This window comes from Pollicipes pollicipes, unplaced genomic scaffold, assembly GCF_011947565.3.
Source record: "Pollicipes pollicipes isolate AB1234 unplaced genomic scaffold, Ppol_2.1 Scaffold_4740;HRSCAF=5597_pilon_pilon_pilon, whole genome shotgun sequence".
Taxonomy (NCBI): Eukaryota; Metazoa; Arthropoda; class Thecostraca; order Pollicipedomorpha; family Pollicipedidae; genus Pollicipes; species Pollicipes pollicipes.
Window position 1 is genome coordinate 34,352,076 of NW_023596545.1, and position 22,492 is coordinate 34,374,567.

At 58.0% G+C, this 22,492-nt stretch overlaps 1 protein-coding gene and 1 long non-coding RNA gene across 4 annotated transcripts; both read right to left on the reverse strand.

The window, feature by feature from the left end:
• Positions 1–10: 10 nt before the first annotated feature.
• On the reverse strand, positions 11–1,487 carry LOC119098571 (uncharacterized). The gene is made up of 3 exons (XR_005094261.1): positions 1,420–1,487; positions 403–504; positions 11–75 (listed from the first exon to the last, which is right to left on the reverse strand). It is a non-coding gene; the product is annotated as an uncharacterized LOC119098571 (long non-coding RNA).
• Positions 1,488–10,376: 8,889 nt separating this feature from the next.
• LOC119099138 (kelch-like protein 7) lies at positions 10,377–22,478 on the reverse strand. Of its 3 annotated transcripts, none has more exons than XM_037222235.1 (9): positions 22,391–22,478; positions 20,501–20,688; positions 19,920–20,076; positions 19,217–19,379; positions 17,987–18,117; positions 15,818–15,977; positions 13,672–14,009; positions 11,357–11,535; positions 10,377–10,833 (listed from the first exon to the last, which is right to left on the reverse strand). In XM_037222235.1, the coding sequence occupies exons 2-9, from the start codon at positions 20,653–20,655 to the stop codon at positions 10,635–10,637; spliced, it is 1,482 nt and encodes a 493-aa protein (XP_037078130.1). In that variant the 5' UTR covers positions 20,656–20,688; positions 22,391–22,478; the 3' UTR covers positions 10,377–10,634. The 3 variants fall into 3 exon arrangements, with proteins under 3 accessions (XP_037078130.1, XP_037078131.1, XP_037078132.1); XM_037222236.1 differs by having other exon boundaries at positions 20,501–20,685; positions 22,391–22,450; XM_037222237.1 differs by lacking the exon at positions 22,391–22,478 and adding an exon at positions 22,064–22,132.
• Positions 22,479–22,492: the final 14 nt, after the last annotated feature.

Here is a 22,492-nt window from a genome sequence, read left to right on the forward strand (position 1 = left end):
CGGCCGGAACCCGGTGCCGGGCGGGCCGCCCACGGCGCCTGAGAACGGGCGGCCAGAGGTGCCCGGGCGGCCGTCCTGGCCGTCGCCGGGCAGGCCGTCACGGCTGGGTGGAGGCTGCACAGATGCGACGCTCAGACAGGTCGCAAACGGTCTCCTAAAGGAGGCAAAAGGCTGCGCGCCTGAACTTAAATACATCGCTGAATGCCAAACGCTTGCATTTTGCATGCGCTTCATTTATGTTGCGAGTCAACCAGTGCATACTTGGACAGTTTTTACTCGGTGAGTTATCTCACAAAAGGCGGAGATACGACCGCGGGCTCTGGCCGAAGCTCCGTTCATCACTCACCGAGTACTCCCTCGCACGCTCACCGGCACTCTGGCCGAGGCCGTGGCGTCACTCACCCACTGTGCGTTCTCGCTGAAGGACCGGCTGTCCTGGCCCAGCGCGCCGGACACTGGCCGAGACACGCCCGTCATGGGCCGCGAGGCGCCGGCCGACATGCTCTGGAACGAGACGGGCATGGCTGCAGCGCCGGCGGACCCTCTCCCCACCGCGGCCGGCGGCTCTGCTCCGCCGGCCGGCGCGCACCTGGTCGCGCCCACGCCGCCGCCGCACTGCCACGGCTACCGCCCACAACACGGCCGACGTGTCCCGGCGGCGCCGTCTCGCCCACATACCACGGACGTTGCGACGATACATGCAAACGCGCGATTCGATCAGCGGTCCGCCGCGTGACACAAACAGCATGAAAAAACTAAACTTAGTGTCTTTCACGGCGACTCGAAGTACAAATGTGGAACCGATGGGAAAACATGTTTTCGGCCGCATTTGCTGTATGCATACGCGGTGCAAGCACCTAATAGGTGGTAGTGAGGTCGCTCAGCCATAATAGCTTTCTATAATGTACGCATACGCGTCCTGATTTACCAGAACGACGTTCACTTGCAGCAAAAAACATGAACGTTTTGGCTAGCGTAGACAGATAAGTCGGCGTAGCATGTGGTTGTTCTTTTGTATCTACACACACATTAAATTGCCACAAACACACTACTAGCGATATTCGACGTGTTGCCCGAAGTCACAGTGAGATATCAAACGCATCGTGATGAACTGTATATACCTGCATGTACACTTGTAAACAAGCTAGATGTCGAAAATCATTCGGGCAACTGTGCAGCTTTTCAGCTTTTCTCTCGAGTCAGCGTTCTAAGAGTACCTAAATTATCGGCACGGACCTACGACGAACTGACTCTCTGGAAGCGATGAACCACGACAACGAACTGACTCTCTGGAATCCATGTGAACTATCAACCGTGTTCCGGCTTCCTCGCCGCAGTTGCGAGAGATTGAAACGTCGTGCACGGCACTCAGAACACCCCTCAGTCGACCGTGGCCCGCCTGACCCGACCCGACCTGACCTGGAGTCCGGAGGGCGGCCTGGAGAGGCCGGTCATGGGCCGCGAGCCGCCCAGAGACCTGCTCTCGCCGACGCCGGTGGCGGGTCGGCTGCGCGCCGCGCCCGTCTGTGGCCGGTCCAGGTCCGAGGCCGGCCGCACGGCTGAGGTGGACGGCCGGCCCGACGGGGCGTCCACGCCGGCGACGAAACCCGACGCCGGTCTGGCGGACGCAGCCGCCGCCCGGTCAGCATTTATGTTGCATTTGGTGTTAGCTGACATTCCACATACATACGTGTCATACGTGTCCACATACGTGTCATTAGTCTGACAGACAAAACGGTATGTCAAGAAACAATGGAAAGTGATAAGGGATAATGAACGCACAAATGTATGCGCGCATAAGCAGAATGAGACTTCCTTATCGCACAAAAAGGACCTGGCAGCGCGCTTAAAACGTACTGAGTTCAGTTGTCGAACATCCACAGGCAACTCATTAATGAGAGACGTCGCTCGGCGTGCAAATGGCCGCCGTCCTGCCGCCGTGCGCACCGTCGGGGGGGGGGGGGGGCGCAGGTTATGGTCCACGCGAGTAGTTCGGTCACGAGCCCGCGCTCAGCATATGTTTGAAGCAAACAGGCGAGAGCCTCGGGTCCACCTCGCTCACGGGCTTTGTGTGCAGTGATAACAGCTGATAACAGCCAGCGGATCGTGGGTGGAGAGCGTCTGGTGACTGTATGTGTGTCGGCGCAGGCGCACCCTCTGAGGCCTGCAGGCACGATGTGCATTGGGACACTATTAAACACAGTCTTTCTAGCATTGGTGCTTGCGTATGCGTGCGTGCTGGTAAGCGCGGCCATGCGGCTTGCAGCCCCACTCCCCGCAATCTTACCAACATTTCGGGTGCATGGTGGTTCCATAGTTTTCATGAGATCAGGTGCGATGAGCATGGCTGCTTTGAGGGAAATCTGTGATGCTTCGCAAGATTGCGCAGTTTGAGCCACGTTTAAGTATTGTGCAGGGGATTGTGATGAGCAACATGTGACTGTTTGGGTGAACATGTGTTGACCGGCATGTACAATGTACGGATTTTGGCTCTGTGCCTCACAAATGTCACCATCGAATGCCACCATGCCTCCATCGAACGTAAATTGACAATTCAGAACAAACAGCCTCGCTTCGGTAAACCATCACCCAAGGCTGCTGGACTGATGGCAGTGATACCTGTCCATGAAACAAAATTTTGTAGTATGCAATACTTTTATGCTTCCGACAGCTATGATGTTTCCGAGTCACAATAGCTACACGCATAACACTGTTCCGATAAGGTGTAGATACCGTTTCGAATGAAGCAATGCTGGCTGATTTTGGTAAAACAGAGCGCACAACAGCAGTAAACAGTGATCAAATATTATTTAAGCAATATCTATAAAAAGGCAGTGACTTATTCAGCCTTTCAAATGCAATTCCTGCAAGAAAGAGCAGCACTGCGTGATGCGTAATTGGGTGAGAAGCACCGTTCGAGTTTGGAGTATGCCACGGTCAGCGCCTTTGATATAGTTTTGTATTTAAGTTGTTGAGGGAAATTGCTTTTGTCAATTCTATGCGGCTGATCTGTGCTCGTTTCAGTCTGAACCAACCTAGGGTTATCCAACTTTAAGACGCCTTGGTCGAAACTCGGGCAGATCACCACAGCACGTGTCTCGACGCCAGACCCGGCCACCGCCTCATTGGGTGATCATCTGCACGCGCCGATGGCGTGCGCTGGTTGAACCGAAATTTAATGCAACTTTTCTCGAAAACGGTGTTGGCTAATACACATCTTAGGTGGTGTTCGGCCAGTGGCGTTTTACGCAATAAATTCAGGCTTAGATTCACGTGAGCAGTACTGCTGAACAAAGTCCCAACCGAGGGAGCTCGATGACCTACCCCCTTACGAATAAGCAACAACGAAAAGTAGCATTTTTACTCCGCTTACTTACATCGTGGCAAGCACTGGCCCGATGCCTCATTTCTCTCGCTGGTAATGTTTTATCTTAGGCATTCATTCTTCAGCATCTTTGGGCCGAACGCAAGCAAATGGTGTTTAGAAAGATGCGCTGGTGCCGCGTCGCACTGGAATGTGGCTACTGCATATGTTGCGACCACGCGCGGAAAATAGTTGGAGTACGTTAGGTTTATAAAAATGCGTCGTTATTCAAAGTGTCTCCAGCCCCTATGCATTGTCAGTATCATCTATCAGCTATGCACAATCACAACTACCAGCTATGTACCAAAACAAGGCAAAAAACAGGTAGGGATATCATGTAGGCAAGCTTCAAGGTCACATCCCTCTCAAAACAGAGAAGAAAAACGACACCAATTGAGCAGCAAGAAAATTCCACCAGTTTTTTGGTGTCTTGAATGGGAGCGGGCTCCCTTGAAAAATTAAGTACATAACGTCATGTGGAAAATTTGTGGGGAGGGGTAGGTGGATCAGCGGTACAGCAATTTGCTGCTACACCCTTACAACATCCAAGCTGCCCCCTCCCCCCTCCCCAATCCGTTGACCGAATATCAAACCTGTCACAACGGCATGCGCCCGAAAGTCCGGAGCCAAGTCTCCGGAGACTTTCCTGGCCGGCTACCGCACACCAAATCTGAAGGCTCCGGCCCACACTGGCACTGACGAATGGCACGTCACGTGATCAGGTTAGCCGGCTCATGCCTCCGCTTGACGGCACGAGGCGAGCTGCACACGCTGGCCATGCGCTGCCGAGGCCGCTGCAGCACGGCGGTGAATGCAATAAAAGGCACCCACTCGCTCCGCTGAGGCCACAACAAGCTCCAAAGCATTACACCCACATCGCCCTCGTTACCTCGATTGTTTTTTTCCTGGCATGAACCCAATTTGCAAAGCGAATGGGCAAAAAAGGCGCTCTGTGTGCGTGTCACACAGAGTGCTCCGCAGCCGCCGTGGGTGGACCGCACGGCTAGGAACGTCTGCGGCGCCGCGTCCCGTGCGCCGCGCTCACCTGGATCCGCCGGCCGTCTTGGGCCGGTCGTACATGCCGGAGGCGGGCCGGGAGCCGGCCATGGCGGCGCGGTCCACCAGCGGCTCCTCCCACTGCTCGGCCTCCGGGTCACGCCAGGGCGACTCCGGCTGGCTGGTGCCCGGCCGCCCCGCCATCGTCATCGGACGCGACGCCGACACAGTCGTCAACGGCCGGTCCTGCACGGCCGCCGGCGCGACGGTGTTGTGAGAGGAGGCCGCGGTCGCCATGGCGGCCGGGGCGTCGTCCGAGTCCCGCGGTCGCCATGGCAACGGTGCATCGGATAACACTGTCATTACCGGGGTCATGAGATCCGTTGATCGACCTAGTTTGATCACGAAGGGGAGCCAGCGACAATGTATGTACGCCCCCGGAGCCAGCAATCATACGCTGTTAGTTAAATCGCTGTGTGGTTTCTGCGGGTATCTCACGATGCCGACGCACCCATTCCCACCTCAGCACCACTGCCACCCTGCCGTCTTCAAGCGGAGACATCAGCGTGCCTTGCGGGAGGGGCGCCCTCGGACTCCATCGCACGCGGACGACCTGTCCGCTGTCCCGAGGCTCTCCTCCCCACGCGCGACATCCAGGGCCGGCCGGCCGCAAGAGGGGACCGACCGCGCGCGGGGTCGTGGCCCAGTCTCCGCAGCTCCATTGGACAGCTATGCTGTCCACTGTCCGGTCCTTATCGGCACTCCCAGCGGAGGGACGGCGGCCGCGGCGGCCGCAGCGGCGTCGGCGGCGCGGGCAACAGTCGACCGCGCGTGTCGGCGCGATCACCGAGGCCCGAGAGCGGTGGTTCGAAGAAGAGCAGCCTGGGACGACTGTCAGTACGCGTGCGGTTTGCACTACGTTTCCTACTGCAGCGCGGATGCAGTTTGGGGTAAATTTCGGCTGTCACGGCCGCCGGGTCGGAGCGTCCCTCACTGTCCAGTTAGGTTATGTCACAAGGCTGTCATTTTGGAGCCAGCACGCGGGGTGAGGTTGCAGGGCCCACTCGCCCACCCAGATCCATGTGAGCCAGGCATGGATCTGGATGGGCAGATTCAGGCGGTAGTCAGAGTTGGCCGGGGGGGGGGAGACTGTGGTGGATGACTGTGGTGGATGACTGTGGTGGATCCGGAGACTGTGGTGGATGAGTGGTGCACATCAGTTGCAAATAATCAGTGCAGAAGCTATCAACCGTCTTTGGTGGCCAGAGCCACGATTTTGAATTGCCGTAACAATTACAAAAACTAGACAACCGTACATGTGCTGCACCACGGGCGGCAGCAGCCTTGACACCATTCAACCAATTAAGTGGCACAAGTACAATGGCACCCATTTTCGACATGTATCCACACCATACACATGCATCCACACCAGAACAAAAACGTGGCTTCTATGCTTTGATATCAAGTCTCATCGTGTTGAAGGAAGAATAATGTTGCTCTATCAACACTCTGACACCGGAGTTGGGGCAACACGGTGGTGCGGTGAGCGAAGCCACCAACAGTCCCACTCGTCGATGCGCCGCCCCGTTGAAGCGGTCGAGACCCACCTGCTGTGCAGGGAAGTCCTCGTCATCCATGGGAAACCGCTGACCGGTCATGGGCCTGTTCTGCCCGTACACCGGATACCCGGATACGGGACGGCTCCCACCGACTCCAGTCATCGGTCGATCCACGGGAGATCCAGGATATCCGGAAACCGGTCTCGTGCCTCCACCAGCCCCACTCATTGTTTGATCTTCTGGGGACCCAGGGTATCCGGATACAGGACCACCAACTCCAGTCATTGGTCGATCCGTGGGCGATCCAGGATACCCGGACACGGGTCGATTTCCACCAGCTCCAGTCATTGGTCGATCCGCAGGCGATCCAGGATATCCGGATATAGGTCGATTGCCTCCAGCTCCAGTCATCGGTCGATCCGCAGGGGATCCGGGATATCCAGATACAGGTCGACTTCCGGCAACCCCGGTCATTGGCCTGTCCATCGGAGAACCCGGATATCCGGGGATCGGTCGTGCTCCCCCGCCAACTCCAGTCATCGGCCGATCCATGGGAGATCCAGGATATCCAGACACGGGGCGACTTCCACCGACTCCAGTCATTGGTCGGTCCATCGGGGATCCAGGATATCCAGCAGCGGGACTTCCCTCTCCGCCAACGCCGGTCATCGGGCGATCCATAGGAGATCCGGGATATCCGGATACGGGTCGATTTCCGCCGGCTCCAGTCATTGGTCGGTCCATGGGAGATCCGGGATATCCAGACACGGGACGACTTCCACCGACTCCAGTCATTGGTCGGTCCATGGGAGATCCGGGATATCCAGACACGGGACGGCTTCCACCGACTCCAGTCATTGGTCGGTCCGTCGGAGATCCAGGATATCCGGTAGCAGGACCTCCCTCTCCGCCAACGCCGGTCATCGGGCGATCCATAGGAGATCCGGGATATCCGGATACGGGTCGATTTCCACCGGCTCCAGTCATGGGCCGGTCCATCGGAGACCCTGGATAGCCGGAAACTGGTCGACTTCCAGCAACTCCAGTTGTTGGTCGATCCGAAAATCCTTCCATCCCTTCAAAGTGACCTAAAAACGTGCAAAAACTTGATGATGGCAAATGTGCCGCACCGAAGTAGCACGACAGCCAGTATCGCACCAGGATGAAGTGGAGAAGTCAGCTAAAATGATAATGAGATGTGGCTTTTGTACGTCTCGTGCAACTGCCCCGGTTACCCTCATGCTTAGTTTCATATCCTGTTACACTGACCGTAAGGCTCGAAACGAGCATTATCCCTGTCGTCATCGTCTATCGCCCGTAGACCCAGTCAAAATGGATGATAAATGCGGGATAAGACGGCCATCTCATCATACTTAGAACCCAGATGCTCCTCTGCCCGGGAAGGACAAGAAAGATCGCAGGGAAATCAGTCAATAGCAGTTCTGCAATGCTTATTACGACCTTTTTAACCCGCATCAAGTCGTTGTGCGCAACAGAACATCAATGAAAATGTGAATCCACCCTCCGCGTCAGCTGCCGATAAATGCCCACAGGCGCCGTGAAATCCTCGCGCTGCCTCCCGCGCACTGCGTGCATGTGTCGCTTCCCGGCCGACCCCACGCCGCACGCCCGAGACAGCCGCGACCGACAGCCTTCCCGCCAGCGTCCGTGACTGGACTCTGAAGTATTTGCATGTCGTCGGGCTGAAATGGTGTCCCCCTTATTGCAGCACGTGCTAGTGAAATGCCAGCGATAGAGACTGTTGAGGCTGCCGATGAACCGAGCACTTGGCCAAGAAAGCCGGGAAGTGTCTCGATGTGAGCAAGAAGGGCCTCAAGCCCCTCGTCTAGCAGCATGTGACTTTGGACTTGTCATACTGACGAAAATCGACCCGGTGTATGCCAGGGGTGCTGGTCAAACGACGTGATCAGGCAAACATTGGATATGTTGTGAAAGCTCGACGCCTTAAGCCGGCGGGTCACGGTCACGGTCACGGTCACGGTCACGGTAACGGTAACGGTAACGGTCACGGTCACGGTCACGAGTGTGATTCGTGACCGTGAGCACGACTTGAAACGGCAAGTCGTGACCACATGGCCATGTATGTCTGAATACGTTGTTTAACCAGTACCCCCGGCATACTGCAAACCGATCGCTGTCGGCATGAGAAAATTTAAAACTCATGGAGCTGTAATACAATGTTCTCTCCTTGACAATCCTGACACGGCTGCGGCGGCAAACCGACGGCCGTCCCCGCGCTCACTGTAGCTAGATGTTGACTCACAGACCAGCCCCCGGCATACCTGTGGGAGGTCGGGACTGTGACGTCATGGGCCGGTCCGGGTCGTACGCCTGAAATCCGGACACGGGCCTTCCGGCGGCGCCGGTGCCGGGTCGGCTGAAGCCGGACATGCTGCCACCTGCCGGCAGTTCGCCGCATTCCAGTGCCTGATAAACAGTAGCTCACAGCTACCCTCAAGCGTGTCATGTAATAACGAACAGATCTGCATCGTGTGCTCGGGTTTTAACTCGAAACGGGCATGCTTTGGTAGCAGGGGTGCTACAGGACGGATCGCCCGGCGCCTTACATCCCCATCTCTTGGAATGTAAGGGGACGAGGCTCGTTCACAGCGGTGGTCTATAGCAGTAATCCCGCCTGTGATGTTATCCGGTTTCGCAATGCACGCATTTCGAATTTGTAGCCTATGGCGATTATGTGCTGCGCTATTGCGAGAGTATTTTCAACAGCATCCAATCCACTTTTGCTTCCATGCTCACTGAAATCCTTCAGAAGTGCGCAAGAGAGCGATATGAACAGCAGGCAATGTATGCACACGCGAGTACGGTAGATGTAAACGCTTCCAAAGCAAATTCAGACAGGTGATAGAGAGCATGCACACATCAGAACAATGTTTCCTACGGCAAATGTAGCTTGCAACTGAAGGAATACACACACATACACACGCGCGTACTGGTCAGGACGACTAGCATTCCAGACACAGGGTGTTTTGTCCCCCGCATCTACGCCTTACCAGCAGCACACACTGACATACATTCTGGGCCTACTTCACCGGCACTCACTCCGAATTTCAGAACTGGCAGCCTTACACAAGTCTTACCGTTTTCAGCGCCCTTTCCAGGTGACAACACTGTAACTGGAATGCAGTCAGGGCTCAGGGTATGTTGTGTTCCGTCACCATGGCAACGCCGAGCGCCCCCGCCCCCCCTCGCGCGCCAGCCGGCCCGGTCGAAGCGCGCGGAGCCTATCGCGAAGTGGCGCCGACCGGGCCACGTTCGGAGAAAGCCGGCCACAGGTGCGCCAAGCGAACTTATCCAGATCAGCTGCTATTTCGAAGGGCTGTGCGCCTCCAGTTGACGCCAGATGGGGCCTCCGAGCCCCGAATCGGGGGCGGGTCGGGCGGGTAGATCGGAGGTGTGGTGTTTGGGAGTCCCGTCCGGTGCGACGCCACGCCCGCACCCGCCGCCACTCAGGTCGATGTTCATCGCGTTACACATAGATTTATTGATTGCTCCCTCATCAGGCGTTCGCTACTAACTGGGAGTTACATGCTAGTTACATTATATCTTCCCGCTGTCGTACCTTGTGTATTTGCTGGATAAACCACAGGGTAGGCGTCTCACCGTTGCAGTGCTCCAAATAGCATCACTTCAGCGCCAGAGGCCGAACCGTGTCGAACCTCACGTCGCTGTTTATCGTTGATCACTTCTAGCGGTCACTTTTCGTGCGCACATCGCCGGCCAACACCACAGAAAACGAACGCTGGAGAAAGTACACATTTATATTGACGACTGTATGTACACGCTTCAACAATGAATATGAAGCCGAAGAAATGACGCACCCGCATCGATGGAGCGCGAGTACTAGAGCACCAGCGCTCCACTTGCACAAGCGATCTAATCCAAACGTGAACAGAGCAGCCAAATGAAGATGAATGGCTGAGATGGTTGCGAATTGAGAAGCCTAATACCTCGGTCCAATGTACGATGCACGATGTCACTGAATAAAAAATAAAAGAATGCAATCAGTCCATACAGCCAATCCAGCCAACACAACCACTGCGACAGACAAGCGGTTGAATAGCAACTTCCATAACATGGCACGTTCACACGCTTCTCCGGCCGGCGGAACGTGCCACGATCGTCCCGGGCAGCGGTCCGAACAGCGCCGCTGGCGGGAGGGAGCGTCCCTGCCGCGGCGCCGATGTCACGACAGCGTCCCACCGGGGGTCAGGCCCGGACGCCTCGCCGCGTCGGCGCAGCACGGCGTCCTCCGACGTTAAGCGCGGCCCACAGCTGGGGCAGCGCGCCGCGGCTCGCCGCCGCCCTGCGGCACCGCGCTGGGGAGTGAGATCGCCGGGCGCTGGCCGGCCCGGCCGCACCGGCCACCGCCGCGTATGTACAAGAGCCACCGCCGCCGCCGGCCGCCGGCCTGATCGGACCAGCTGGCCGGCACTCGTCACAGACGGGCGGCGCGCCGGCACGACTCCAGAGGCGCTTCAGCGACTCCGGTGGGACTCCAGTGGGACTCTAGTGGGACTCCAGAGGCGCTCCAGCGGGCTCCAGTGCGACTCGGCCGGCGGCTCGGACGGCGTTCCAAGCGCTGGAGCTCCAGCCGCGTTTCCGTGCGTCTCTGCGGCTGCTCCGGCCGGAGCATTGGCGACGGTCGGCGTCACCGCTGCCGGGCCGGCGCCGGCTCAGGCAGGCCGGCCGGCAGCGCCCGACAGCGTGAACACCTCGTAGTCGGCCACGTTGAAGCTGTAGTCGCCGAAGAGCACGGCTGACGAGGCGCCGTCGCCGTCGTACGAGTGCGGCAGGTTGGAGTAGCTCTCGCCGGACGTGTTGGAGCGGTCTGAGATGTACAGGTCGGCTCCGGCGCCGAAGATCGGCCCGCACCTGTCGGCCCGGACGGGTCAGTGGGGTCCGCGAGGTCAACGGGAGTAAGCACGGTTAGTCGGGGTCACCGGGGTCAGTCGGGGTCAGCTGAGGGCGAAAGCCTCACCGGCCGTCAACGCAGCCGACCGCAGTGACATAGGTTTGCTCCAGCTGCAGACTGAGTTCTAGGGATACTGAGAACTGTATCCTTAATTACTATCCTGTAACTAAGGATGCAGTTCTTTCATTGGCGCATGTAAGGATAGGACTGTACGAACAGAATCCACCGTGGCGGATAAAGCCATAATAAGACTGGCTAGAAAAGCGACACCTTTCGCCTGTACAGAGCACACAAACGCAGTACCCTCGGCTGCAATCCAAAACGGACCTCCACAACGCACTAAAACACACCATATCAAAGCCACACGCGTCAAAACAGTGCATTACAGGTGCCGGAGTCCCGCCGAGCGGCCTTTGAACAACACATCAGCGGGGTGGCGGACACCGGCGCGCGCGGCCAGCTCCCCGCAGCCCCGGCACTCACTGAGGGTGGTAGCAGACGGCGTACATGCGCTTCTTCACGGGAAACCGGGTGGGCAGTACGCCCTGGTTGTTGACGAGCGTGAAGAGGAAGGCCTCGTCCGAGTGGATGAAGCGGCCCTTGTTGCCGCTGTTGACCCAGGGCACGTCGCTGAAGCCGCCACACAGCTGGCCCTGCTCGCCCTGCCGGCGTCAGACGAGGACACCCGTCAGTCGCGGGTTCGAATCCCGGTCACGGATCAACGGACTCGATCCTGATCATGGACACCCCGGCCCCGACCCAACCGGGTTCCGACACAACGGACGATCCTCTGGTGCGACACATCTCGTCCGGAAATCCCCGTGCGCCGCGACATCCTCAGAGCACAACAGCGCCTCTTCCTGCCTGAGTACCGACTGACCCCTTCCCAAGTGTCTGCCGCCGCCGCAGCACGCTCTCGACCCAGCCGTCCGCACGTCCCCGACCTGGCGATGGCGCCCCCGCCAGCCGCCCGTCTGCACGCTCTTCACCCGGCGATGGCGTCCCTCGCCGGCTATTACGGCCGGCGGCGGCCGTCTAGCGACGGGAGGCGGCCTGGACAGACGCAGGCCGACCCTTCGCTCCGGGCCGTAAACCCGCCGGCGCCGGGCCAGCGTCGCAGATATCGACACAGGAGGTCACCCGGCGGGGTCACCAGCGTCCGATCGCACGAGAGCCGCGAGTACGGCCTCCTTGGAACGGCCTACGCCGCGGCGGGGCGTGCGATAGGGCGTGGTCAGCCGCACAGGCGGTGAACTCTGCTCGGTCAGATGGCCGTCAGATACTTCAGCAAAAGTTTCAGATGTTTGAGCGCCGACAAAAGGCTGACATCTTTCGGCTGCTGATGTTAGCTCGACGGCTCCATAGGCAGGCAGCTGACACCCATCAGCAAACCGGATGACACCCCATCAGTAGGCCGGCTGACACCCCATCGGCGGGCAGGCTGCCATCCCATCAGCAGGTCGGTTGACACTACATCAGCAGGTCGGTTGGCACCACATTAGCAGGTCGGCTGACACCACAACAGCAGGCCGGCTGACACACCATCAGCAGGCCGGCTGACACCCCATCAGCAGGCAGGCTGCCATCCCATCAGCAGGTCGGTTGACACTACATCAGCAGGTCCGTTGGTATCACATTAGCGGGTCGACTGACACGACATCGGCAGGCCGGCTGACACCCCATCAGCAGGCCGGCTGACATCCCATCAGCAGACCGCTTGAAACCTGGCTGCTGATGTCAACAGCCGTCAGCCCGTGCCCGTCCAGGTCATCAGGAGCCTCACTTGGACGGACTTGGACGGCGGCAGCCGGCCTTCGTTGCGGTCATTAGTCGGCCGCCGCGGTCCGATCGAGCGCCTCCCCCCCCCCCCTTCCCCTGCCCGATCAGCCCCGTCTCGAGCGGCGACCCGTCAACAACGCGAACGGTTACGGCCGCGGCGGCCGGACGGCACCGCAGGGGAGACAGAGCCACGGCAGTCGCAGTGAGAGCGCAGAGATGAAGACAGCGGCCGCCAACTGCCCGCACGTCGGTGGCTCGCCACTGAGTCTCACGCGGGCGGACCGCGACTGATTCCGGGCGGGCCGGGCGGCTGGGTCACCGCGGTCGGTGGACGCCAATAGCTGCCAAATAAGCAGGAAGCAACACATGGTTTGTAGACTTGCCGTCTACAAACGCGCAGGCAAACAAAACACATCTGTCTGATATCCCAGCGCCTAAAACCCAAAGCGCCATGTTCGACTACTCAGGTGTCAGGTCGGGAGGCTGACCGCATCACGTGCAAAAACGGTGCACGCGTGTCACCGGCGCGCGCGCGTGTGCCTTGCCACACAGCCCGGTGAAGGCATCAGCTCCGCACCAGCCCGGCGCGTGTCACCAGCGCGCGCGTGCGCCTTACCACACAGCCCGGTGAAGGCATCAGCTCCGCACCAGCCCGGCGCGTGTCACCAGCGCGCGCGTGCGCCTTACCACACAGCCCAGGGAGGGCATCAGCTCCGCACCAGCCCGGCGCGTGTCACCAGCGCGCGCGTGCGCCTTACCACACAGCCCGGTGAAGGCATCAGCTCCGCACCAGCCCGGCGCGTGTCACCAGCGCGCGCGTGCGCCTTACCACACAGCCCAGGGAGGGCATCAGCTCCGCACCAGCCCGGCGCCTGTCACCGGCGCGGCCGTGCCTCCCCGGACGCTGCAGGCATCAGCTGCTCAAACACGGCGCGCGTCCGCCGCCGGCGCGTGCTTCGCTGGACACTGACGGCATCATTCCCCCATACACACACACAGGCGGGGCGCGGGATCCTCACCAGGCAGATGGTGAAGGTGGGTGCCAGGCCGTCGCAGAGCCGGTGGAAGGCGTGCGCGCTGTGCTCGTGCGCCGAGGCGCGGAACGCCAGCCGCCAGCGCTGGCGCGGCTCGCCGTACCACTGGCTGAGCAGCTGCTGCAGCCGGCCGCCGGCGGCGCCCACCAGCAGCTGCGAGCCGGCGAACAGCTGGCGCGTGACGCGCGGCTGCAGACGCTTGTCCTCGTTCATGCGCTCCTGGCGGAACTTGTCGGGCAGCGCGGCGAACCGGTACCGCTCGAGGCTGAGCTCCATCGGCACGGCGCCCGTCGGCTCCACCTCGTCGGCGAACACCTGGCTGTCTGTGGCCGGGCGCGACGCGGAGGCAGGAGGCGCAGTCAACACACAGGGAGAGAGGCGGGACAGGGCTGCACACTGTACGGAACGGGGCGGGGTGGAGATACGACCTGCTTCAACACCAGGTGGGGAGGAGGTGGGACAGAGCTGCACACTGCACGGAACGGGGCAGGGTGGAGACACGATCTAATTCAACACTAGGCGGGGGAGGAGACCGAACAAAGCAGAAGGGGAAATACGAGTGGCCCAGACACCAGGCGGGAGAGGGCGCGGATCGGAGGCGCACACCACACGCAACAGAACAGGGCGAGGCCGTAGATGACTCAGACGACAGGCGGGGGAGGGGCGGATCGGAGGCGCACACCACACGCAACAGAGCAGGGCGAGGCCGTAGATGACTCAGACACCAGGCGCTCACATGGCCACACACGAACATCGCAGACAACGCTGCCGCTCAGACACTCAAACAGACCGAACGCCCAGACACCCGGAGAAACGTAACGCCAGGCAATGGTAATCAGAAAGCAGAGAGCAGCGTCTGGGATATCAAGGACATGCTCGGCGATAGGGTACAGCTACCAAAACCTAGACGCCGGAACCAGGAGCACCAATGTGCGGAGTGCTCCGGACAGCGAGTGACTGACTGTGTACAAGATGCCGATATCATGAGAATCCGTCACAAAAAGCGAAGCTGGACCACCCCAACACGCTATCAGCAAAAGGCAGATGTTTGAGTCTCAGTTATCGTCCATCGGACGAGAAACCCGCTGAAGCCAATCCCCACGGATACTGAGGCCGCTGACGCTCATTATTCGGGTTTACGGGCGCAGCAGCCGCGCGACTATGCGGCGCTCAGGGGATCTAAACGAGCCGGCTGAATTGTCGTCCAGCACGCGCTCACCATCTGGGAAATCCCAACCATTCGCATCCAACAGCGCAGCTGCGGCAACAGTAGTCTAAATCACCGCCGGCAATTGTATTTGATGGACCGCCCCGCCCAGCGCGGCAGCCTCGCCACCCCCGGGGCGACCATTCGCCCGGAGCGGGAGCGAAACGGCTGTTGTAACGGTCCACGTGGCTGGCGGGGCACCTGGCGGGGGTCGTTCGGCGTGACGCACGGGCGCCCAGGACCCGGGGCAAACCCGCCGATAATGGCTCCGAGCCTAATGAGAATACCACAGCCGGCCAGCCGGCGAATCACGGCGAGTTATAACCCAACGAGAGGCGCCATCCCATCATCATATCACGAGCTCGACATAGTTTTGCGCTCATCATAAGCATACTTCGTCGCATGGATAGTTTGCGAATGTCGCATGGGAGCCAGAGCACACCCAAACCTGACCGCTGCTCGATGAGCAGACGCTGGTCTCGTCGCCGACGTCATTCGAACAACGGGGAGATTGTGCTCCAGCCATTTCAGAAATTGGTGCTGATTAATATCCATACGGCAATGCAAACCCACGCCGCAGTGTTGCCCGCGGCAAAAGCTTCCCTTGTCGCCGAAATCAAGCAGCCGTTGACAAGGCGCAACCCACAAAGGAGATACCAGGCACTGCTAACATATCTCACGTTTGAAATATTACGACGTAAGTTGATATCGTTGGTATCACATCTAGTGTAAGCCGATGTTTGGGGCGTGATGACGTTTTTCATGAAGAGCAGCGACTTCAGCACATTACCGGTGTATCAGCCATCAACAAAATCCAGGCGCCGACGTTGGCCCACCCATGCCGCTTTGGCACGCTCCACACATGCCCAGCAGCGTGACGCGCCTCACGTGGCGGTACGAGCGGCCCCGGCGGGCGTGGCTCACCTATGAGCAGCAGCTTGACATGGTTGATGACGCCGGCCATCTGGGCGCACACCCGAGCCTGCTCCTCCTCGCTCCACTGAGCCGTCGGACGGTTCACGTTAGCGCCGTGCTTGGCCCAGGCCAGCACGGCGCGCCACACCAGCTCCTCGTCCAGCGCCAGCTGAGGGGACACGGACCGTCACGGACGCGCTGGTCGCCGGCTGAGACAGCATGGAACGTCACGGACGCGTCGGTAATCTGCTGAGGGGATATGGACCGTCACGGACGCGCCGGTAACCAGCTGAGGGAGCATGGACCGTCACGGACGCGCCGGTCACCGGCTGAGGGAGCACGGACCGTCGTGGACGCGCTGGTAACCAGCTGAGGGATAACGGACTGTCACGGACGCGCCGGTAACCTGCTGCGGGGATATGGACTGTCACAGACGCACCGGTAACCAGCTGAGGGGATACGGACCGTCACGGACACGCCGGTGACCTGCTGAGGAGATACGGACCGTCACGGACACGCCGGTAATCTGCTGAGGGGATACGGACCGTCACGGACGCGCCGGTAATCTGCTGAGGGGACACGGACACGCCGGTCACCGGCTGAGGGAACACGGACCGTCACGGACGCGCCGGTAACAAGCTGAAAGGATACGGACCGTCACGGACACGCCGGTAATCTGCTGAGGGGATACGGACCGTCAAGGACGGGCTTGTCACCGGTTGAGGGGGCACGGACCGTCACGGACGCGCCGGTAACCAGCTGAGGGAGCACGGACCGTCGTGGACGCGCTGGTAACCAGCTGAGGGATAACGGACTGTCACGGACGCGCCGGTAACCTGCTGCGGGGATATGGACTGTCACAGACGCACCGGTAACCAGCTGAGGGGATACGGACCGTCACGGACACGCCGGTGACCTGCTGAGGAGATACGGACCGTCACGGACACGCCGGTAATCTGCTGAGGGGATACGGACCGTCACGGACGCGCCGGTAATCTGCTGAGGGGACACGGACACGCCGGTCACCGGCTGAGGGAACACGGACCGTCACGGACGCGCCGGTAACAAGCTGAAAGGATACGGACCGTCATGGACACGCCGGTAATCTGCTGAGGGGATACGGACCGTCAAGGACGGGCTTGTCACCGGTTGAGGGGGCACGGACCGTCACGGACGCGCCGGTAACCAGCTGAGGGAGCACGGACCGTCACGGACGCGCCGGTAACCAGCTGAGGGAACACGGACCGTCACGGACGCGCTGGTAACCAGCTGAGGGAGCACGGACCGTCACGGACGCGCCGGTAACCAGCTGAGGGGAAATGGACCATCACGGACACGCCGGTAATCTGCTGCGGGAGCACGGACCGTCACGGATACGCCGGTAACCGGCTGAGGGAACACGGACCGTCACGGACAAGCCGGTAACCTACTGACGGGACAAGGACCATCACGGATGTGCCGGTAACCAGCTGCAGGGATACGGACCGTCACGGACGCGCCGGTAACCAGCTGAGGGAAAACGGACCGTCACGGACGCACCGGTAACCAGCTGAGGGAACACGGACCGTCACGGACGCGCTGGTAACCAGCTGAGAGGATAAGGACCGTCACGGATACGCCGGTAATCTGCTGAGGGGATACGGACCGTCACGGACGCGCCGGTAACCTGTTGAGGGGATAAGGACCGTCACGGACGCGCCTGTCATCTGCTGAGGGGGTACAGGCTGTTACGGACGCGCCGGTAACCAGCTGAGGGGATACGGACCGTCACGGACGCGCTGGCAACCTGCCGAGAGGACACGAATCAATCACAAAATAAAACGGCGGTATCAGAAGTCCAAATAAACACACACACGCGCACACGCACACGCACACTCACACGCACACGCACACGCACGCACACACACACACACACACACACACACACACACACACACACACACACACACACACACACACACACACACACACACACACACACACACACACACACACACACACGCACACACACACACACACACAGCAAAGCACTCCTGACGTACACAATAGCTTCGTAACTGTCTGGCAGGCAGGAGACGTCAGCGCAGACCCTCAGACGGCCTCCGACCACGCAGCACGCTAGGTCAGGCTGGGAGGGTATACACAGCGGAAGGCCCGAGTGAGAGAGGGTTGCCTCACCTGCTCCGAGGAGATCAGACGAATCATGGCGTTCCTCGGCAGGTTGAGGAAGGTGGAGGTCTTGAAGCAGTCGCTGGCGCGTTCGCCGATGAACGACAGGCACTTGTTGATGAAGGAGCCGTCCTCGCCGCCTGAAAACGGCCTCAGCTCGGTTACACAAGCCCGCTCCGGAGATATGAGCGAGTGTTCGCGCACGTTACGAGAGTCGGACAACCCCGACACACTGTATGAAGATAATATTATAAAGATCAAGTCACTCAACAAACAGCCCAAGGCTAACACAGCCAAATCGAGAGTACGGAAACAACCATCAGCATATGAAAGCAAGCCGGAGCTGGAAAGACATACCTATTGTGGTGTTGTTAAGTACCTGTTATCACCACGTAACAGCATAGCGTTCAAAGTTAGGGGAGAAATGCCAGGAATACCATGCAAAACAAGCACTAAAGCAGAACATGACGGCCCTGTGTCATCAGATGACAAGCGCTGCAAGCCAGACGTGTGGGTTCAGCCCACGCCTCATGCACCAAATCACCCAGCATTTGTAATCCGAATAATGAAAAAGTCACCTGAATAAGCCCAATTTCCCAAGACCAGTTAGTTCGCCAGTCCAGCCCGCGAGCAGTTTTACCTTGCCGCATGCATTCTCTACAGCGAAATACTGCTACATGCGCCCATTTGTCATCCACAAGCCACGCACAAAGCGGAACATCAGCATTCTCTCGACGCACAGTCGATGAATCTCACGCGCACATGCATCCCAGGCAGCGGAGCCCCATTACCTGACGTCTACCACAGAGGGTTAGTGGCGACTATCCCGTCCACCTGCACCGGGCCCGGGCACCTTCAGCAGGGCGGGCGGGTCAGGTGAGGTCAGAGCGGAGACGGCCCGGTGTCAGCCGCCCGGTCACACCGGGCCAGCGGTCACGCGCCATACGTGTACACCCCACCCCGACGACGGCTGAGGCGGGCGCCCACAACAGCGGAGTACACCGGAGGATCTCCGTACAAAGATCGCCCGTGCACAGTCTGTCGGCTTATAGGGCTGAGTGCAGGCGGCGATAGCTCTCACATGAATATGACGATGGTGTGATTGGATTTTCTGAGCGGGAAATCCTGCTGGCACGGAAAAGCGACTCAACTCTACGCCCCATACGGCTCACAAGTGTCACCCTGACTCCCATTTCGCTGTCCTCCAGTCGCGGCAGCGGCGACCCCTTCCCGGCGTACCAGTCACGTCCTCCAGGCGCACGGCGGCCGCCAGGAACGCGCACGCGTTGCTGACGGACATCTTCGAGGTCACGTGATCTTCGCAGTGGAGCTGCAGCGGCTCCATGCCGAGGGCACGTGACACGGCCAGCAGCTCCAGCGCGGTGTCATCCGTCACGGACACCTGACGGGTCGCGGTCACGTGTTTAACGCACGGGTAACAAGACCTGACGGTCCGCAAAGACCACCGATCACGCCGCGTTGACTTCATGAGCACCTGGCCGCTCTGCACGGGCCACACACTGTTCTGGTGGACAACTTAGGTTCATTGGCGTCCAGAGTCACAGACTACAATTTAGGGCACTGGTTGTGTAATGTAATGGCTAAGCTGTACGTTTGGAAAACCAAAGGTACGGGGTTCCACCTGCACGGTGTCCGCCCATCCTGCCAGGGTGAGGGGCAGGTGACGTCATATGACCTCAGTCGCTGAGTGTGTCGTAAATCCCCAATGAAGTAACTAAAGCTTGCAGCGCCGAGAGTCTCGAAGGCGCCAGCCTTACTGAGTCCCCAGGCATGTCCAGGGACTCTCTCATGAACGCCATGCCACAGACGACCGCATCTCGCGGCAGAGTGGACGAGCGAGGTCGGTGCCACCGCTCCGGTCCGCGCCCCGGTGCGCCGGCCGGCGTCCGACGAGCGTCAGCGACGGACGGCAGTCGCTTACCCTGCCCGTGTAGATGTAGGTGATGAGCTGCTTGAAGACGTCCGGCCGGTAGGCGGGCAACTTGACGACGGTCAGGGACCCCTGCGAGCCAGGCGTCACCGTGCCACCGGCTATCTTGCACACCTCCTTCCGCTCCACGCGCTGGAAGCTGCGGCACCTGCGGCACGTACGTCATCATACGTCGCCATGATGTCATATGTCATACACGTCATTATGTCATGTCATGTCATACAGCACACATGTCGGTATGCATGACATCACGGCATAAGTCTCGATGGCATCGGCGGTCCAGCCCAAGTTTAACCACCATGGAGGGAACCCATGTTTGTATCACTGCGGGCCTTGCCATCACTGGCTTAGCTTTGATAATGTAATATTTTTGTCATTGTTTGGATCAAATAAGGTGGTACACACCACACATAAGATGTGGTGTTCTTCAAATCTTACTATTGAAAAAGCCAACATGGTATAACTAGTGTGACAAAAGCATCACATAGCCCAGTCAATTCATGCATTGACATCTGGCAGCAGCTTCAAACCATCACTGAGAGAGCTGGAGGGACAGGTGGATGTATACTGACCTGGCCTTGAGCATGAGGGAGTGTGCAAACACACGTTCCTCTTGCGGCCCAATCAGGAAAACTATGTCAGCCAAATCTTCATTTTCAATCAGAGCTGCCAGATCTTCAATAAGGCGACCGACGCCCGCCGACAAAAGGTCACTGGCACGGCTCATAGTGCTGCTTTCACTTGGGAGCTATGATGCCTGCTGAGAGGAAAAAAGAAATCAGCTCTCAGCCTGCAACAATGTGTTCATGTGCATACCAAAACACAAGGGAAGACAATAATTATTGTGAAGGAGGGATGCCACTTATAATGCAGCTAGTGCTGTGAAAGTGGCATAAACAGAAAGCAGGCAAGGGAAAAACCAAAGAGAATGTAACTGAGCACAGTTATACCAAGAGCAGGAGGCTTTGCCAAACATTGCACATTCTTGCAAAAACTTTCACTTCCCCATGACCTGAATGAATGTTGCCTGGGTCTAGTATGATGGCAACTGTAAATATACACATTATGCTAGGGTAACTAATGTTTAGCTGCAATTACCCAGTTAACAAACCAGTCACTAACTGGGTAGTTACACATAAACAAGTGTAGTTAGAATGATTCCAAAGCTGCAGGCCTTTGAAACATTCTGTTGGTGTCACAGTGGTGAAAAATATTGGGTGCCACCCCCAGTATCAGATATTGTGTCTACTCAGCACACTTAATGACATTCCTGCACATGGCTTGGGAACATACACAAATCAAAAGTTATATAGTTGATGAACACAAAATTATAAGGTTATTTAAGTGAGTGCAATGAAAAACAGCAATGAATCATCTTATTTGAGTTTTCATATATAGGAGGCATGTATCATAAATAAAGAGCATCAAAAGCAAACTCCCCCATGCTGATACTCTAAAATGTCCAATGCATTCATGTGATGAACTGAAGGGTGTGTGCTGTGATGCTGGAGCATGGAACATAGGTGCTCAAGCATTCAAACATTGGTCCATGGAACCACATCAGCATTACAACAATGTACAAGTTGTTGGAGGCCACCATTCACAGCAGCGAGTGAAATGCAGCAGATCTACCAAAAACAAAAGAGCAGAATCCTTCCCCCACATCATAATGTACTGATTTCAAGACTAATGATTCCACAAGCTTGCTGTGCACTAAGAACACGAGTGCATAACTGCCATCCTAATTTTAAGTAATTTAGAAGAATATCTTGCTTTGCTTCTCATGCTACATCAGACCCACACCACATGAAGCAAGTAATCCATCCTGGCCCAGCCCCAGTCCCAGTCCATGCCAAAACAGACAGCTCAGATTGCTGGTGCTGGGACATCTGTGGTCAACTGGTGGTATCCAGGTGCAAAGAAAGTCACACCATAGACATTTGTCATCTGTACCTGCTCCTTGAACAGCATATGTCCCTCAGACTTCAGCTAAGATATATACTATCTTGGCTACTAGATAGTGGTACTACCTACCATGCGTGCCCGCCCTTCCTGCCAGGGTGAGAGGCAGGCGACGCCATATAGCCTCAGCAGCTGAGTGCGTCGTAAAGCCCCAATCACATACACATACCTACCATGCATTAGGTGTTACTTCACCGGGTTAATGGTCATAATGGCTTGCACGGCATTTCAATTGTCATTGCATTGATGTGCCCAGGGAAATTTGCAACAGGTGCACCACCTTTTGAAAACCCACTTCTATCTGCTGCCTAAATTCAGCAAGTACAGAGAGTGTTAATATAATATACACGGAAATGGTAAAACAAACATTTTAATCACGCTAAGGAAGCAGGGAACTCTTAGAATTTCGAGCCGCTAAATTGGGAATCAAAGTATTCCCTCACCACGCTGATCATAAAAAACACCATGCAACGCATGAGCTTCACATTGGCCCAACTCACCGAACCAACAATAAAGTGGAATAACAACGGCTGAAGGTCCCCACCACAGTCCCACAGTAGGCCTCCCGGTATTTCCGTTTTGTTTTCGTTCCAGTCCAGAAC

What these genes read in the sequence shown, in the direction of transcription:
- LOC119099138 (XM_037222235.1), bottom strand. Translation starts at nt 20,655, where the DNA reads ATGAGCCGTGCCAGTGACCTTTTGTCGGCGGGCGTCGGTCGCCTTATT. An exon ending in TGTCAAGCTGCTGCTCATAG is followed by an intron (nt 14,010 to 15,817) that starts GTGAGCCACGCC and finishes GCCCGGCCACAG; the next exon opens with ACAGCCAGGTGTTCGCCGAC. An exon ending in GCCGTCTGCTACCACCCTCA is followed by an intron (nt 10,834 to 11,356) that starts GTGAGTGCCGGG and finishes CCGGGCCGACAG; the next exon opens with GTGCGGGCCGATCTTCGGCG.